Source organism: Polyodon spathula, chromosome 15 (genome assembly GCF_017654505.1).
Source record: "Polyodon spathula isolate WHYD16114869_AA chromosome 15, ASM1765450v1, whole genome shotgun sequence".
In the NCBI taxonomy this organism is placed as follows: domain Eukaryota; kingdom Metazoa; phylum Chordata; class Actinopteri; order Acipenseriformes; family Polyodontidae; genus Polyodon; species Polyodon spathula.
The window spans coordinates 33,226,014-33,244,381 of NC_054548.1; the positions used below are offsets into that span (position 1 = coordinate 33,226,014).

General features: G+C 41.2%; 1 protein-coding gene across 1 annotated transcript in view; it reads left to right on the forward strand.

Annotated features, from left to right (window-relative positions):
* Window positions 1–14,745, forward strand: part of LOC121327986 (FH2 domain-containing protein 1-like) — a 116,724-nt gene extending 101,979 nt beyond the window's left edge. The window contains exon 12 of the mRNA XM_041272393.1: window positions 12,793–14,745. Coding sequence (XP_041128327.1) covers window positions 12,793–14,058 — 1,266 coding nt within the window. The 3' untranslated portion in view covers window positions 14,059–14,745. The remainder of the gene's footprint in view (window positions 1–12,792) is intronic.
* Window positions 14,746–18,368: the final 3,623 nt, after the last annotated feature.

An 18,368-nucleotide genomic window follows, 5' to 3' on the forward strand; every position in this document is an offset into this window, starting at 1 on the left:
GAGGTGTTAGTTATTTCGGAGACTTGGTTAACAAAAAATTGTTTTCTGACAAAGAAGTTGCTTTTAATGGTTATAATGTGTTTTGTATGGATAGGTCTTCTAAGGGAGGAGGGATTGTTGTTTATGTTAAAGATTATTTACAGTGTTCACTTTCTTTATCCAAATTAATCACTAAACAATTAGACCTGCTTGTAGTTAAAATCCAGTTATCAAAAAATATGTGTTTAATGGTTGCAGGTTGCTCCAGGAGTTACTTTTAATAGGACCTGGTGAACTTCTTGCTGCCTACTTGTGTTCTGAGTTTATTCTATTAGTTGATTTAAATTGGGATATGCTAAACCCAGTGATGCTGTTACATGTCAATTGGATAAATCTTTCACAAATTATATCTGAACTTATTAGAATTGATTTTAAGTCACCTGATAAGTCAACTTTGATTGATATTATTCTCAAAACTACCCCTACTAAATTCCAGTCAGCTGTTTTTTGTCAGGATCTTAGTGATCAATGCTTTATAGCATGTATTGGTAGCGGTTTGATAGAGAAACTTACTCCTGATTGTATGTAAAAGAAGTTTAAGGCATTTTAATGAACAGGTTTTTGTTTGTTTGTTTATTTTTGTTTTACGTGATTTAGCATCAATAAATTGGGGTAGCGCAACTCTAATCCCATCAGCTGAAGATGATTAGACCTTTTTTAAAGACTGTCTTTGTGCTGCTATTAATAAACATGCACCAATGAAGAGGTTTAGGATTAAAAATTGTAACAGCCCCTGGTTTAATCCTGATTTATAAGCCCTAATAGAGCAAAATAGTCTAGCTTGGCAGAGGCTAGGGCTTCTAAGGATTCTAATGAGTGGCTTTCATTTAGACACATTAGAAAAAAATGTACACAAGCCATTAGAAGCTCTAGAGTAATAATAGTCAATTCACTAATCTTATTAATAATCCTAAAATTATGGAACTCAGTTAATATGTTGGAGAATAAATAGTTTCATCTGTATCAAATTACTTATTAAACACAGTTATAATAGATAAAAAATGTTTCAATCAATATTTCAGTTCATATTTTACATAGTGCCTTTCATAGTGGACTACCAACACAAAGTGCTTTACAACATGGTGAGGAACAATGCATAATACATGAAATGCAGTGAAATACAGGGCATAGTACATTAAATACAAATAGCAAAAAAATATATAATAAATGTGAATTCTAAACATTGTGGATGTGTGTGTCAAGTAGAATCATATGAATAAGATGGAGTGAAAAACATGAAATAGCAATTTAAACTAATAATAGCTAATAACAGATAACAGCTAATAACAGATATCGGGCTTAAAGAGTGTTGAAAGCAAAAGAGAACATGTGGGTCTTGAGAGTTGATTTGAAGTGAAGCTTGATGCTTTATCCCTTTGCCGCCTAGTCAGAATTCCCATATTTGGACATGCACGTGAACATGTTGTGTTTTATTGCTTATTGTTTGGTAACCTGAAATCAGAATTTAAAACCTGATATATTAATAGAAAGGTCTGAAGTAGCTGTTTCCAATGATATAAATATGTAATGCCCCCCATAAAAACAAAGAATTATTATTATTTTTTTTTTCATTTTTTATTTTTTAATATCGACCACTTTCCAAGTTTTAGATAGAAAAAAATTATCTGGATATTACGGTTGCACAATTTTATGAGGATTTCAAATACAAACACATTTGCCTTTCAAGTATGTAATGTACTCCATTGCACATGGGTTAACCTATTAGACCTGATTCTATGGAGCACTTCTACCAAAGCCACGTCTTGCACCCGTGACGTCAGCATGCTTGTCTCCACCCCTGCAGGAGACGAAGCTGTGTGCAAGACTGCGCCCAGCGCCATTTCTTTTTCAGCCTTTCCACAACACAGAGTGAGCTCAACATGAAAGAGTGAAACATCGCTATCTCTGTCCAGAAGCAGTCAGATAAGCCTGTCTTATTTGATTTCTGCTTGTTTTGACCCTCTCGGATAAATCGCTGAAGAAAAAACATTGTTAAATAATTATTTGGTGTTTTCACAGCCTTCTGGCTTGCGGCAGCAGCGGGCTGCCCTGCGCTCGCAGATCAGTAACACAATATTATTTACATTAATTAATATCTCTTTTCTACCTTAACTCCTGTAGGAGTTTTATTAGTCTTGTTTTTTAGAAGCATATTGTAATTTTCAACTAGGTTCTTAAATATATTGTTGTTGAAATTGCTGTATTTGTGTTTTTCCCCTTTTATTACAGGTACTGTGTGCGCGGATTACTGCTTATTGCTTATTGCTTACAAGCTGGCGCTCCTGGATGGGCACTGTGTTAACTCTCAGGCTGCACAGACTAACTTGCGGGCTGTAGCCCAACAGTTACAGAGTTTTGCTCTGCTGCCCATGCCACAATAGCGGGCAGCTTTGGCACTGTTTTGTGAAGACTTGTCAGTAGGAGAAAAACTGTAAGCAGGTAGCCTTAGGTTCTTGCATTGCATCCTTGTATTGCTGCCTTGGTCACGCCCAGTTTGCTTTTAGGCCTGCCAGTACCAACTCTACTGTGTGCCGTACTGTACCGATACTGTGCCCCATATACCATACAGCACCGTACCATACAACGTGCTGTGCCCCCGTGCACCGCACTGTACCACACAGTGCAAAGTATTTTGTACCATACCGCACAGTGTAAGGTATTGTGTACCATGCACCATACCATGCACCAGACCGTACCACACCGTACATGCAATGTACTATGCCCCGTGTACCGTACCATACCATGCACTATACCGTAGTCTGTATACCATACTGTGCTCCCTCACCATGTTGGTTTGTGCTTTTTAGTGTACCGTACTGCACCGTGCACTGTAGCATTGTGGTGTATTTTATACCATGCCTGTTACTACCCGTGTGCTTTACTAAAGTATGCGGTGTCTTGGGGCTGAGCATGCTCAGCAGGCTTTACACAATGTGTGAGTTCTGTGCACTGCTTTCCAGATAATCGGTCGAGCGCAGGAACAAATGTTTTGTAGAACCTGCTCCCTCGATCTCCTCTCAGAGAGATGTGTCTTCCTCACCGCAGCAGGCGACACCGCCAGTGGCAGGAGGGAAACAACAGTACAGAGGCAGAAGCCCTTTGCAGCCTTCATCATTGACTTCCTCCTCCCCCCTGAGGCGTAAGAAGGCTAGCCTCTGCCACTCCCCGAGTGACCCGACTATTAAGGCCCAAATGGATCGCATGTGGAAAGCCATCTGAGCCCAGAGCCAGATGTTAAAAGCACTGATGAAGGCGTGCCCGGCGCAACTGCCCCTGCTCCCTGCACCAGCCCTGTGGTGCAAGTGGCTGTTGCAGCGCTAGAGGGGGGGCAAGATGACTTCTTGTCCCTTGCTGCCTCAGGGATTCCCAAGGAGCTGGAGGAACCTCAATTGGAGGAGCTAGAGGAGGATGAGCCGTTAGTACCTCTCCCCTTCTCTGTAGAGCTCATAGCCTTTTTGAAAAGAGCCACCACAGCACTAGAAGTACCGTGGCCTGAGGAGTCTGAGCCCAAGCGCTCCATTTTTGACAGGCCCTCAGCTCCCCCTAAGAGCAGCTCGATGCCCAGTGTCCACCTAGATTTTCTGCATGAGGTCCAGTCAACTGGGGACGCCCCACAACCGCTCTGTTTGTCCCCAGGGCTGCTGACCTGTTATATCAGGTACATGACATGGAAGGGTTGGGGCTTGGCCATTTTCCTCCTGTTGCAGCATCCATTGCCTCCCTGGTACAGGGCACGCATCTGGCGGTCCCTTCCAAGGATGTGTCTTGCCCAAACAAGCAGTGCAAGGTCATGGAGACAATGTTAAAAAAGGCCTATGCGGCACAAGCTTTAGCTACCCTGCTGGGTAACTACATAAGCATCCTGGTGGCTTACCAGTCGACACTTGTACAGAATTTGTCAGCGAATCACAGGCCCCCTCAGTGGACGCTGGAGGAGCTAAACCTGATCATTGACCTTCTGCTGCAGCTGTCCAAATACAATGGACAGTCTCTTGGACAAATAGCTAATAGCTGCTGGACAACAGTGCCAGATGGGGACAAGGCCTCTCTTTTGGATGCCCCGGTCACAGCGGGCCATACGTTCGGTCCAGTGGTGAATGACCTTTTGCTGAGCTCCCAAAAGGCGCGCGAATCCACCAAAGAGCTGGTTGGCTTGCTGCCCAGGAAGGCTTCTCAAACCAAGAAGCAAATGGTGCCTTGGCGCCCCAGGGCTGAGCAGCCCCATACTCAGCAGCCTACAGTGCCTGCAGGTTGGGGGGCTTCCCACCAGAAGGGCAAGCAGACACAAAGGGGGCACCGTGCCAACACCGCCGACCATCTTTTGTACAAAGAACAACAGCGAACTCACCGGCGGCTCAGCAGCAGCCTGGATTACTGGCGATCAAACACCACAGACAGCTGGGTGCTCACTACAATACAGCTTGGCTACTCACTCCAGTTCACACATGGTTTACGACTTCTGTCTCCAACTCTCCAGCCCTGGTGGTGTGTCAAGAGGTGAGGACCCTGTTACAAAAGGGGGCTATTCAGGTAGTAGACCCCTCAGATCTGGAGTCCGGGTTTTATTCCATACATTTCATGGTGCCAAAAAGGGACGGTGGCCTACGGCCCATTCTCGACCTCAGACAGCTCAATCTGTTCTTGAGGCATAGGAAGTTCAAGATACTGACAATAAAATGGCTCTTACGGTCAGTCAGACCGGGCGACTGGTTCACTACAGTGGACCTGAAAGACGCCTACATCCATGTCCTGATAAGACCCTGCCACAGGAAATATCTATGGTTCTCCATATAAAGGACCGTGTTCTGCCGTTTGGTCTCTCTAGTTCCTTGCACCTTTTCGAAGTGCATGGAGGCTATCCTGGCCCCTCTGAGGCTACAAGGCATCAGAGTGCTCACCTACCTGGAGGACTGGCCCAGTCTCCAGTACAGACAGTAGTCCACACAGAACTGGTGACCGCTCACCTTGACAGGCTTGGCCTGATGGTGAACATGTCAAAGAGCCAGCTGGTACCGTCTCAGGCTACCATCTACCTGGGAACCTGCTTGAACTCAAGCAGTATGATCGACACTCTGTCAGAGGACAGAATCCAAAGGCTCCATGCATGCCTGAAGCTGTTTCAACCTGGCATGTCATGGGAGGTCATCACTTTCCAGAGGCTTCTGGGCCCGGTGGCAGCAGCATCTTAGACCCTTCCATTGGGTCCTCCGTATGAGTCCTCTTCAAGCGTGATTCAATCGCAACGTGAGTCAATTCCCCTTGAAACCACATCTCTGTCTGTCAGTGTCTTGACACTGTATGGAGGCCCTCTCATGGTGGAACAGCTGGCTCACCTGTGTCTAGGTGTACCGTTGGGCAGTATCATGAGGTGAGAGGTGATCACCACAGACACCTTCAGTTCAGGCTGGGGCACGCTGTGGAACGGATGGGAGCACAAGGTGTGTGGCAGCCCCTTTGGGTGGGGCTATGCATAAATGTCCTGGAGCTGCAGGCAACTTTCTGGCCTTACAGAGTTTCTTCCAGGAGGTTCAGGGGAGAAACGTGTTGGTCAGGATGGACAACACAACTGCTGTGGTGGCCTACATCAACCACCATGGGGGTCTGTGCTCTCCCCGTCTCCATTGGTTAGCCCACAGAATCTTGTTGTGGGCCTGAGAGCGATACATCTGCCAGGAGCAGAAAACCACACCGCAGACCTCCTATCAAGGGGAGTTCCGTGAGGCTCAGAGTGGAGGCTCCACAGGGAGGTGATTTGGGAAAAGTTCGGGAGAGCAGAGGTCGAGTTCTTTGCCTCCCTGGAGTCCGCCCATTGTTTTTTTACGGAGTCTAGGACTAAGATCATGCTCTGTACAAATCCGGCTTTTCTGCATAAATGTTTATCGACCTTCCACGTCAATCAGTCTGGAATTGGAGGCTTTCCATACTCCTCCATTCCAGTCAAATGAGGAGTGTCAGCTCCATGCGCTTTGCCCGGTCAGGGCACTAGCGTATTATGTTGACGGGACAAAAACTTGCCGACAGTCTGAGCAATGTTTTAGATGTTTTAGAGCTAAGAACCAAGGTCAAGCCCTAATAAAACAGAGGCTGTCCAATTGGATGGTGGAGACAGTTAAGATTGATTACGAGCAAGCTAACTTGCTTCCTCCAGAGAAGGTCACTGGTCATTCTACCAGGGGTCTTGCTACCTCTTGAGCATTTTTTCAGGTTGCTACGGTCTCTGACCTGCAGCAGTGTGGGCCACTCCTCGCACGTTCACATTTTTCTGCAGGCTTAATGTCCTGGATCCTCATAATACTGCTTTTGGAACCAGAGTGCTGATAGCAACGTCTCGGCCGCATTCAGAAGCACATTCATGAGGTAATTATGCATTCTGTAGATGTTACTGTCAAGTCCTGTCCTTGTGCTGGCTTTCGGTATACTTAACCATGTGTAATGGAATACATTTCATACTTGAAAGGGAACGTAAGGTTATTATCATAACCCTGGTTCCCTGAAATAGATATGTATCCATTACAATTCTTTGGTTGTTGCGTATATTCTATGCAGTAGACTGAATAAAGTTTATAGTGCTGGGCACTGTTTTTCACGTAGCTTGTCTCCAGTGGGGGTGGAGACAGGCGTGCTGACGTCGTGGGCATAGACTAGGCTTTAGTAGAAGTGTTCAGTGTCATAGGTTAACCCATGTATAATGGATACATTTCTATTTCAGGGAACCAGGGTTATGATAATAACCTTACGTTTTCAAATATTTTTTACCATTGACAAGCTACAAGGGTTTGTCCAAACCATAGTCTATATGCAAAAATGCTCCAAACAGCGCCATCTTATGGAAGTTGGCCAGACTAAGCAAAATATCATAAGTACTTTGTCAAGTCTGATGCAAAACCTTTTACACTGAAAATATACAGATATATACACGTGAAAATGCAGTTGTTTTTTTTTATTATTATTATCACTATTAAAAGTATTTTTCTTACATTTACTAAAGTGCACGAAAAGCACATTCTTTTTATTTTAAGCCTACACTGTAAAATAAATAAGCATGCAGCAAACACTAATCGTATTACTATATTATTATATGAAAACGTTATAGAAAAAAGTTCAATACAACCACAAATAGTAAAAACAAGTATGAAAACAAGCTATTTTATGGAAAGCAGAATAATGTAGATTATGTGTTGCAACCACGGCAAATGAAAAATAAAGAAAAAGTATAACAAACAGCCGATAGAAAAAATAACTATGATGATAAAGCAATTTTCAAGAGTCTCTAGAGTCTATATATATATATATATATATATATATATATATATATATATATATATATATATATATATATATATATATATATAATACATACATACATACACACACACAGTACTGTGCAAAAGTTTTAGGCAGGTGTGGAAAAACGCTGTAAAGTAAGAATGCTTTCAAAAATAGACATGTTAATAGATTATATTTATCAATTAACTAAATGCAAAGTAAGTGAACAGAAGAAAAATCTAAATCAAATCCATGTTTGGTGTGACCACCCTTTGCCATCAAAACAGCATCAATTCTTCTAGGTACACTTGCACACAGTTTTTGAAGGAACTCGTCAGGTAGGTTGGCCCAAACATCTTGGAGAACTAACCACAGTTCTTCTGTGGATTTAGGCAGCCTCTGTTGCTTCTCTCTCTTCATGTAATCCCAGACAGACTCGATGATGTTGAGATCAGGGCTCTGTGGAGGCCATGCCATCACTTCCAGGACTCCTTGTTCTTCTTTACACTGAAGATAGTTCTTAATGACTTTTGCTGTATGTTTGGGGTCGTTGTCATGGTGCAGAATTATTTAGATTCTGGTATAGTAAGCAAACTTGTTTAATTTGCAGACGACACAAAAGTAGGAGGAGTGGCAAACACTGTTGCAGCAGCAAAGGTCATTCAAAATGATCTAGACAAGATTCAGAACTGGGCAGACACATGGCAAATGACATTTAATAGAGAAAAGTGTATGGTACTGCACGCAGGAAATAAAAATGTACATTATAAATATCATATGGGAGATACTGAAATTGGAGAAGGAATCTATGAAAAAGACCTAGGAGTTTTTGTTGACTCAGAAATGTCTTCATCTAGACAATGTGGGGAAGCTATAAAAAAAAGGCTAACAAGATGCTCGGATACATTGTGAAAAGTGTTGAATTTAAATCAAGGGAAGTAATGTTAAAACTGTACAATACACTAGTAAGACCTTATCTTGAATATTGTGTTCAATTCTGGTCACCTCGCTATAAAAAAGATATTGCTGCTCTAGAAAGAGTGCAAGGAAGAGCGACCAGAATTATTCCAGGTTTAAAAGGCATGTCATATGCAGACAGGCTAAAAGAATTTAATCTGTTCAGTCTTGAACAAAGAAGACTACGCGGCAACCTAATTCAAGCATTCAAAATTCTAAATGGTATTGACAATGTCGACCCAAGGGACTTTTTTGACCTGAAAAAAGAAACAAGGACCAGGGGTCACAAATGGAGATTAGACAAAGGGGCATTCAGAACAGAAAATAGGAGGCACTTTTTTGCACAGAGAATTGTGAGGGTCTGGAATCAACTCCCCAGTAATGTTGTTGAAGCTGACACCCTGGGATCCTTCAAGAAGCTGCTTGATGAGATTCTGGGATCAATAAGCTACTAACAACCAACGAGCAAGATGGGCTGAATGGCTTCCTCTCGTTTGTAAACTTTATGTTCTTATGTTCTTAATAAATCTGGGGCCAATCAGATGCTTCCCTGATGGTATTGCATGATGGACAAGTATCTGCCTGTGCTGCTCAGCATTGAGGAGACCATTAATTCTGACCAAATCCCCAACTCCATTTGCAGAAATGCAGCCCCAAACTTGCAAGGAACCTCCACCATGCTTCCCTGTTGACTGCAGACACTCATTCGTGTACCGCTCTCCAGCCCTTCAGCGAACAAACTGCCTTCTGCTACAGCCAGATATTTCAAATTTTGACTCATCAGTCCAGAGCACCTGCTGCCATTTTTCTGCACCCCAGTTCATGTGTTTTCGTGCATAGTTGAGTCGCTTGACCTTATTTCCACGTCGGAGGTATGGCTTTTTTGCCGCAAGTCTTCCATGAAGGCCAATTCTGACCAGACTTCTCCAGACAGTAGATGGGTGTACCAGGGTCCGACTGTTTTCTGCCAATTCTGAGTTGATGGCATTGCTGGGCATCTTCCGATTGCGAAGGGAAGTAAGCATGATGTGTCTTTCATCTGCTGCAATAAGTTTCCTTGGCTGACTACTGCGTCTACGGTCCTCAACGTTTCCCGTTTCTTTGTGCTTCTTCAAAAGAGCTTGGATAGCACATCTGGAAACCCCTGTCTGCCTTGAAATTTCTGCCTGGGTGAGACCTTGCTGATGCAGTATAACTACCTTGTGTCTTGTTGCTGTGCTCAGTCTTGCCATGGTAAATGACTTTTGATAGTAAACTGTCTTCAGCAACCTTACCTTGTTAGCTGAGTTTGGCTGTTCCTCACCCAGTTTTTATTCCTCCTACACAGCTGTTTCTGTTTCAGTTAATGATTGTGTTTCAACCTACATATTGAATTGATGATCACTAGCACCTGTTTGGTATAATTGTTTAACCTCTTACGCGGGCGGGACATGGTAGTGCAATTACACATTATATTTCAGAAATCATCTGTAATATTATTACAAAAGCAAAGCAGCAAAAAAAATTGACTCAATATCAGAAACGTTGTTTTCCTACCGTCAAATAGCGAAAGAATTTTTCAAATTCGCCATTTCACCGCTGAGATATTCCCTTCGCAATGTGTCTAGTACCTCACGGTTCAAAAACAACTCCGATCGACTAGCTGTGCGTTTCGCTGCTCTGGCCTTACATGTATCTGCTGATGGTGAAATCTCAGTGATGACGTTGTAGTGGAGGTCACAAGTTGTCCAATCATATCTTGACTTTGTTTGTAGCCTAATCCATTAAAGAGTAATCGAGTGTGCGTATGTAAATAAGACACATATTTGCAAACGAGAGCGCAGTGTTACGCACATAGGATCAAGGTTTCTTACCGTTCTCTGATCATTTTTCAATTTGTAAAATTTATAAAATCGAATGAAATGGCGAGCAGTGTTCCAAAGCATCCCAAAAGTAGTCGATTCAGTCTTTTTGAAGTTTTGGAGGAGATGGATAATAGTGAAAGTGACGGCGAAAATGACTTTCTGGGTTGGAGAGCGCTGATTCAGCATCTGTGAAGTAGCATTTGAAGATGGATTGGAGCCTCTTCATGATTTTAAGTGTAATGGATCCACACTACATATTATTATTATTATGCTGCATAATTTTCAATATGCATTTTTACTGTAAATGTTATTAGAAAATGCAACCATTTGACTCTCAAGGGGCACATAAAAATAACATTTTTTAAAATAATTTTTATTGCATAGTAAAGAGCAAAACCATGTCTCATCTGTGCTGTGCTGCTGTATACGGTCCCTGATCTTTACGATGCAATACAAGTTGCAAGAAGCAATTGTTGCTTCCCGACCGTCTTTATTATTTTCTCATTGCTGTTCATTGATTTAGATTATTGCATGGGAGTGTTTAGCAAACTTTTTTATATTTCACCTAGAGACAGTGTAGGTTCCTTAGCTTTTCAAGATAAGCTGGCTGTCTGCTCCAACAATCACTCACTCAGTTCCTTAGTTTGCCACATGTCAATCAAAGTAAAGATGAAAGGAACTGAGGTGTTTTCCGTCTGGCAGCCTGATTTAGAGCAGCAAAGGTGTCTGCAATCTCATTATTTATTATTATTATTATTATTATTATTATTATTGTAGACGTTTAGCAGACACCTTAAATGCTGTGCTTAAATGAGTGTAACCACTTTATTTAAAAAAAAAAAACAAAAAAACTCATTATTCTGGAAAAAAATCTGGCTCTTTTCATGTGGTACAAGGTGAAAAAATTATAAGAACATAAGAACATAAGAAAGTTTACAAACGAGAGGAGGCCATTCGGCCCATCTTGCTCGTTTGGTTGTTAGTAGCTTATTGATCCCAAAATCTCATCAAGCAGCTTCTTGAAGGATCCCAGGGTGTCAGCTTCAACAACATTACTGGGGAGTTGATTCCAGACCCTCACAATTCTCTGTGTAAAAAAGTGTCCTCCTATTTTCTGTTCTGAATGCCCCTTTTTCTAAACTCCATTTGTGACCCCTGGTCCTTGTTTCTTTTTTCAGGCTGAAAAAGTCCCTTGGGTCGACACTGTCAATACCTTTTAGAATTTTGAATGCTTGAATTAGGTCGCCACGTAGTCTTCTTTGTTCAAGACTGAACAGATTCAATTCTTTTAGCCTGTCTGCATATGACATGCCTTTTAAGCCCGGAATAATTCTGGTCGCTCTTCTTTGCACTCTTTCTAGAGCAGCAATATCTTTTTTATAGCGAGGTGACCAGAACTGCACACAATATTCAAGATGAGGTCTTACAAGTGCATTGTACAGTTTTAACATTACTTCCCTTGATTTAAATTCAACACTTTTCACAATGTATCCGAGTATCTTGTTAGCCTTTTTTATAGCTTCCCCACATTGCCTAGATGAAGACATTTCTGAGTCAACAAAAACTCCTAGGTCTTTTTCATAGATTCCTTCTCCAATTTCAATATCTCCCATATGATATTTATAATGTACATTTTTATTTCCTGCGTGCAGTACCTTACACTTTTCTCTATTAAATGTCATTTGCCATGTATCTGCCCAGTTCTGAATCTTGTCTAGATCATTTTGAATGACCTTTGCTGCTGCAACAGTGTTTGCCACTCCTCCTACTTTTGTGTCGTCTGCAAATTTAACAAGTTTGCTTACTATACCAGAATCTAAATCATTAATGTAGATTAGGAATAGCAGAGGACCTAATACTGATCCCTGTGGTACACCGCTGGTTACGATAGAATATAAACAAATGAAAAGCGTTACTTGTTTTTTATGTTTTTTTTTCTGGATATCTCCTTCCAGTATGGTACAGAGTAAGACTTATATCAAATCTAAGGTTTTAGTCCTAATGGCCAGGGGGTTACCTTGAATTCAAGCCTTGACCCATGCCTGTGCTGTCTATACTCTGGAAGATAATGTGATTTATTTAAGGCCATAGCCCTCCAGGTGGAAATTACCTGTGGGAGACTGGGGGTTTAACAGGTTAATCATACACCTGACTATATGCCTACAAAATCCCTGACTCTGCAAGTGTACGTAGAAGAATTGATGCTGTTTTGAAGGCAAAGGATGGTCACACCAAATATGGATTTGATTTAGATTTTTCTTCTGTTCACTCACTTTGCATTTAGTTAATTGATAAATATAATCTATTAACATGTCTATTTTTGAAAGCATTCTTACTTTACAGCATTTTTTCACGCCTGCCTAAAACTTTTACATTGCGTAGTTACTCTAAACACGTATTGAATTACAAGTTCATGAGATAATGGCTTGTATCGCACTCGCAGCTCGTAAACAGTCCTTGGCTGTCAGTCTCGGTCTATTTACTTCTACTCGTGCCAATATTGCCCACGTACACAAACGTTTGTTGTCCTGTAAACCTAATCTAAGATTACAGATAAAATGATTTGTAAAGCTGCCTGTGAGTACAATTTTGCCACCAGTGTGAAAGACCGTTTGTTAGGACAAATGTGCAATGTAAAATTTCTTTCAGTCTCGCATAAACTAACTTTCTCTCCCTCTTTCTGTAGGAAAACAGGGATCGTTGTGTAGTGGAGGTAAAAAGAATGCAACAAGAGAGACAAAACAGTGCTTCAAAGCGTAAGTCTATTGCCACCTGCTCCCACAGGGACAAGGACATGCAGAATGTGGCGCTTGAGTCCATCCTGCAAAATTTCATGTGCTCTAGAAGCAGTCGTCAGAAATCTGGGAAAGGGACTTCCTCTCCCCTTACTGGCAGCCAGCCAGAGTTAGCAGAAAGGCTGCTTGCAGCAAAAGAACTCCCTATCAGAGAAAGAGAGGTTAAGAAAGACCCTACAAAAAATGTTGCCGGACACTCCCAAACAGACAAGCATAATCAACACAATTCAGAAAAGGAGAGGGCACTCTCTGGTATAGGGGAGGAACTGGAGAATAGCGCTGCTTTTGACATGCCTGAGAAAGGAAGTAGAGCCCACTCAACCAGCCCTACTGAAGGCGACTCGAATGACAGAGTCTCTACTAATGGGGAGGGAGATGATAACGCTGAACATCTGAGGGAAATTTCCCAAAAAGCTTTAAAATATCGAAACAGCCGAAGCAGCTTGAAGTCAAACGATGGTATACCTGCTGCCAAATCCCCACTTTTAAGGGAGATTCAGGGGGAAAGACAGAGGGCTCTAAGTGAGCAGCCATTGGACGTTGAAGAGAACTACATTAAAAGGATGGTAGTCAGCCCTCCCGTCTCTAGGTTTACAAGCCGCTCCACCCCTCAGAAGCTGACACGGCGGCACACCTTGAACGTTATTCCTATTAGCTCATTGGGTCACTTTGACTTTGAGGAGGAGACACTAGCAGTGATGGCTGAAACTGGTGCCAGAACCCCTACACCTCCTCTAAAACAAATTGGGAAACTGCATTCCGTAGATAGCTGTAAATTATTCATGAAACTGGACAAGGCGATCCCCAAGGAGCAGGTAGCTACACAGGTGGAAAAAGAGATTCCACCATCCACTCACCAAATAGATGAAAGGCAGCCAGTATCTCCAGCAACAAAGAAAACTGGGATATTCAAGTTCCAGAAGGTGCAGGGGAATCAGAACAAAGAGAGCACCACATTATCATCATCTCCAAGCTTCAGAGTCAGCAATTTCTTACAGAAAAAATTCAGTCAGAAGAACCCAGAGCGCTTGAAGCACTCTGAAGTAGCACAAGATTGCCAGGAGAGCTCACCCATCCTCAACTTTTTCAAACGCCTCAATGAAAGGACAAGCAAGGCCAGCAACAAGGAACCAGCGTATGAGAGTACAGATTTGTGATTGTCTTAGTAATACTCTCTTCCTTCTTGACACACTGATTTTGTATATTTTCAGAATGACATCCAAAGAAAACTAAACATCAGTAGTGTTTAGTCTGACCAAGGACATTTAGCGTTTAGTCCAAATTAATTAAAATACAGCATTAAAATGTTCTGAATTTCATTATTCACTGAAGTTTTCAAAGTTAGATGTATCTATTGAGTATCCTGAAACAAATTTATTTTAGATTTTCAAGCAATTTGGTGACTAAATTTCTTGTTGTAGGGAAGCTTTTAACGAAGGGTAATATGCAGTCTCCCTCATTAACTTCACTAATAATTAAAAACACAGCAACAACAAAACCATGCTGCTATAGCGACATTCAATTCTGGTGACACTTATAGTCCCAGCAACAGGCCACAAGTTGGTTGCTAGACTCAGGAGTCTATTTTTAATAATTTAAACCATGATCCAGAGGCTTTTAGCTTGTTGTCTTCCTCTTTTATTATCATCTGTACATGTAATAACCAGAGTTGATTAGTACCAATAAGGACTTGTGGTAGTGTTTATGGGTAGTGTGTGTGTGTGTGATGTTGTATTTTATTTAACTACTTGTTGGGATGCAGTACTGAATTGGTTAAATTATTGTTTTTATATGTATATTCAATTATTATGGAGTGTCTGTGAAGCTTCAAATAATTTCAAAACCTGCAATAATATATATATATATATATATATATATATATATATATATATATATATATATATATATATATATATATATATATATATATATAAATTACATGTACCCAAGTATACCTTGTGGCTTCAAATGGCGACAACACTAGGAGAAAAATGGGGTAGTACCCCAAAGGTACTGTGTGGTTTTTTTTTTTTTTTTTTTTTTAGTGTGAGACATTTCTTGAGAAATGCCCCGACATAAAAATGCTTTTTCGGGTTTCCAGACGCTTTATTTTACTCGAGTAAACCGGACTTTTCACCCAACGTCATGCAAATGAATGGGAAAGGTTGGGGTTGATATGTAAATTAGCTATGTGTAAAGTACTTGTGCTGTTTTTGGAGATTACTAGTGAAATTCTGTGAAAATGAAGTTTCCATGCACAGAGAACTGGTACATGAGTGAATCTAAGCTGCTGTAATAAAGCAAAATATGTCGTGCCTGGCTGGTTAATAATGTGTTTTACTGCTGCTGCCCAAATTGTTTTTCAAATGTCATTAGTTGTGAATACTGTTTCTACTGTTTCTTACGACTCATTAATTAAAGATGTTATATATACAGTGTGTGTGTGTGTGTGTGTGTATATAAATAAAGAAAATCCCTTTCATTCAGGTAATACACCATATCGGGGATCAGGTGATGCTGCGTATACTACCCTGGCTTAGAAACCCTACCTGTCCGATGGCTGACAGCTGCTGAGGAAGCATTCAACACCACGCTTGGGCAAATACGGGTACTTGAAAGGGAGGTGGCGGATATGAAATGGATTGAAGTGCATTAATTAATTTACAAAATTGCCACTGCCTGCTGTATCCTACACAAACTCTTCTCAACAACAAAATAAGGTGTTCAGGAATCAGTGGCTGCCTGTGAGACAGACTGGGAAGGTTACCAGTGTTGCCAAGTCTCAAGAAAAAAAAGCAGCACTGCCTTTCAAAACAAGCAAATCCATGTTAGAGTGTGAGTGTTTAGTCAAATTCCAAACCGCAATTCTCAAAAAAGAAGCACAATCCTGCTTATTATAACTCGGCAACTGTGAAGGTTACCTCAGCCGCCAGTTTCATCGGCAGTGATCTGAGGGGTCTCGTACTGTCAGAGATGCTCACCTTTCTTTTAAGTCTGTTCTGAGAGGGCATCAACAACGACAACAAGTGGATGTTGTTGCATTATTTTGGGCGATCAAGCTGGCTCATGACATCCAGTTCACCAGTTCAACTATATTTATTGAAGTAGTTGTCTTTGGACGTAGGTGGGATCAAAAAACAGACCCAGCAAAACAATAATAAAAAAGCCACTCAAATTATCATTAAGGTGAACTACACCACTTCTCCATAAAACCACACAGCAGCCCCTTCTTTCTGCAGTCTTAGAATCCATAGTTATAACTGATCTGTTTCCTTAAAATATTTATAGTTAAGGATAAACACTCTCATTAACATTTACATGTTAAATGAGGGTTTCCATGCAAAACTGGACGTGGATCTTCCTGTGTGTTTTGTCATTTACACGAGTAAATGATTTACCCTATCTCTTTGGCTGATTTTTTCTGCCACAAACCTGATTTACACAAGTAATTCTCCCAATGTGCATGTGCATTGCCATTTCACCTGTAATTAGCCCTGCAAGGAAACCCCATGAAAGCTGCACTGACTGCATTAAAGGTCCCAATTGCAAACAATCTTGCTGCACAATTTTTGTCATTGAATTATTTAAGTATTGTCTATTGGTTATGGATGGTACTTGTGTTCTTTGCAAAAACATTTTTTTACATTAATATAGTAATATATATTATATAATATAAAAAATGATAAAGAATTATTTTTTTTTTACTTTTCTTAATTGTAGGCTAACATTCAATTCATACCAGGTTCTTCCCATGGAATTTTTGGTATTCTGTATTTGCAGTGTGTAGCTGGCTTTCTTAGAGGAGTTAAATAGATTTTACAATGGGATCTATAAACTATGCTGGCGCTTCCTTTGCGTAATTATGTAACCTTTTTGTAATTAATGATGTAATTATGTGACCACCCTGAAGGGACCTATGGGAGCCATGGTCCTCGGACCACACATTGAGAACCACTGCTAAAAGTTTTGGATGTTGTCACAGAACTTTACAAGGGCTGCCTTGTAATATATCACAATGTCGGGGTATATGGAGCCTTATTGTCTTTCTGGGTGGGAATTAAAAAAATAAAAAAAAAAATAATAATAATAATAGACATTATATTGACAATTTACTTGAAAGTTGGAACTACAAATATTCAATAAAAAGCGTTGTTTCTGACTAAGACTATGCTAGTCTTCAAGGGCGTAGGTTTGTTTTGAACATTGGTGGGGACACAATTTTTTAGGGGGACGGAGTCGCGGTCACTAAGGGAGTCCAGGGGCATGCCCCCAGGCGAAGAAATTTTTTAGGAGACAACTGTTAAATGGTCACTTGTGATGGCTTGAAATGAATGCTGGACATGAATCGAGGACAATTTGATTGGCATGAAGTTGGCTGGTATACACTCAAAACACTATGATAAAGTGGCCCACCTGGAAGTTGATTTGACATCCCTGCTATAGAATTACTAATAACCTGAATTATAACCTATCCCAGCCTTACTGCAAGCTACCAATACCCCTGCCGCTACAAGCATGAGCACATGCACGCTTACATGCGCACACACACACACAAGATACTGCATTGTAGAGGGCATAAGTTTCAAAACAGTTATAGGTTTATTCACATAGAATCTTGCTTTCAGGTCTGTAGTTATCTGACACAAACATTTATCCCTAGATAACATTAGCTTGCTTGCCAGCTTCATTTGCTTCCTCCTGCTGAAAAGTGCAGCTTTTGCTTCTATGTAAAAGACCCAATCACATGCCTATGTCTGTCACTGACAGAAACAAATTGTTGGCAGAGCGCTCTGAGATCAATAAGGTCCAATTTGTCCTGATGGACATGGCACACTGCAGCGTTGTTTAGGCACATTTGTGACATTGTGGATCTGAGCCACATTTTCAGTCTTCTGAATGCGCTGAAGCTTCTTTCAGCTTCTGCTGAGGACACAGGAATGATCAACAACAGCCTAACAAGGGCAACAACCTGATCAAACAAGCATCTAACCTTAACTGACATTCTTCTTAGGATTCTGCAGCTTGAGCGCTGGACTTGTAGGTGTTCTTTGAGAGGAACGTAGGTAGTTGCACTTTCAAACTCTTTCTGATCAGCTCTGGGGACTGATCTACAACCTCATACATTTCCCCAGTAAGGAGAACTTTCTCCAGTTTCAGAAGGATGTGGATGTCTTTGATGAGGCATTTGAATGGGCTCAATACAAAGGGAGTCAACTATTGCCACTGCCTTGTCAAATATCCTGGAAGCTTTCCTCATTTCTTTTGCCTTGAACAGAGTATTTGACATACTCTGTTGTAGCTTGCATTCCTGCAATGGTTTGTGTCTGTTTTTGCAGAGACATTCAAACACTCTAGTTCCCCCTATCACTTCTGATGCTAGGAGTTCAAGGACAGTTTTCCCTTTCTGGAATCTGTCTAGGAGACCATTAGCTCACACCTGTGTCTGATCCATTAGAAGCCATCTCTT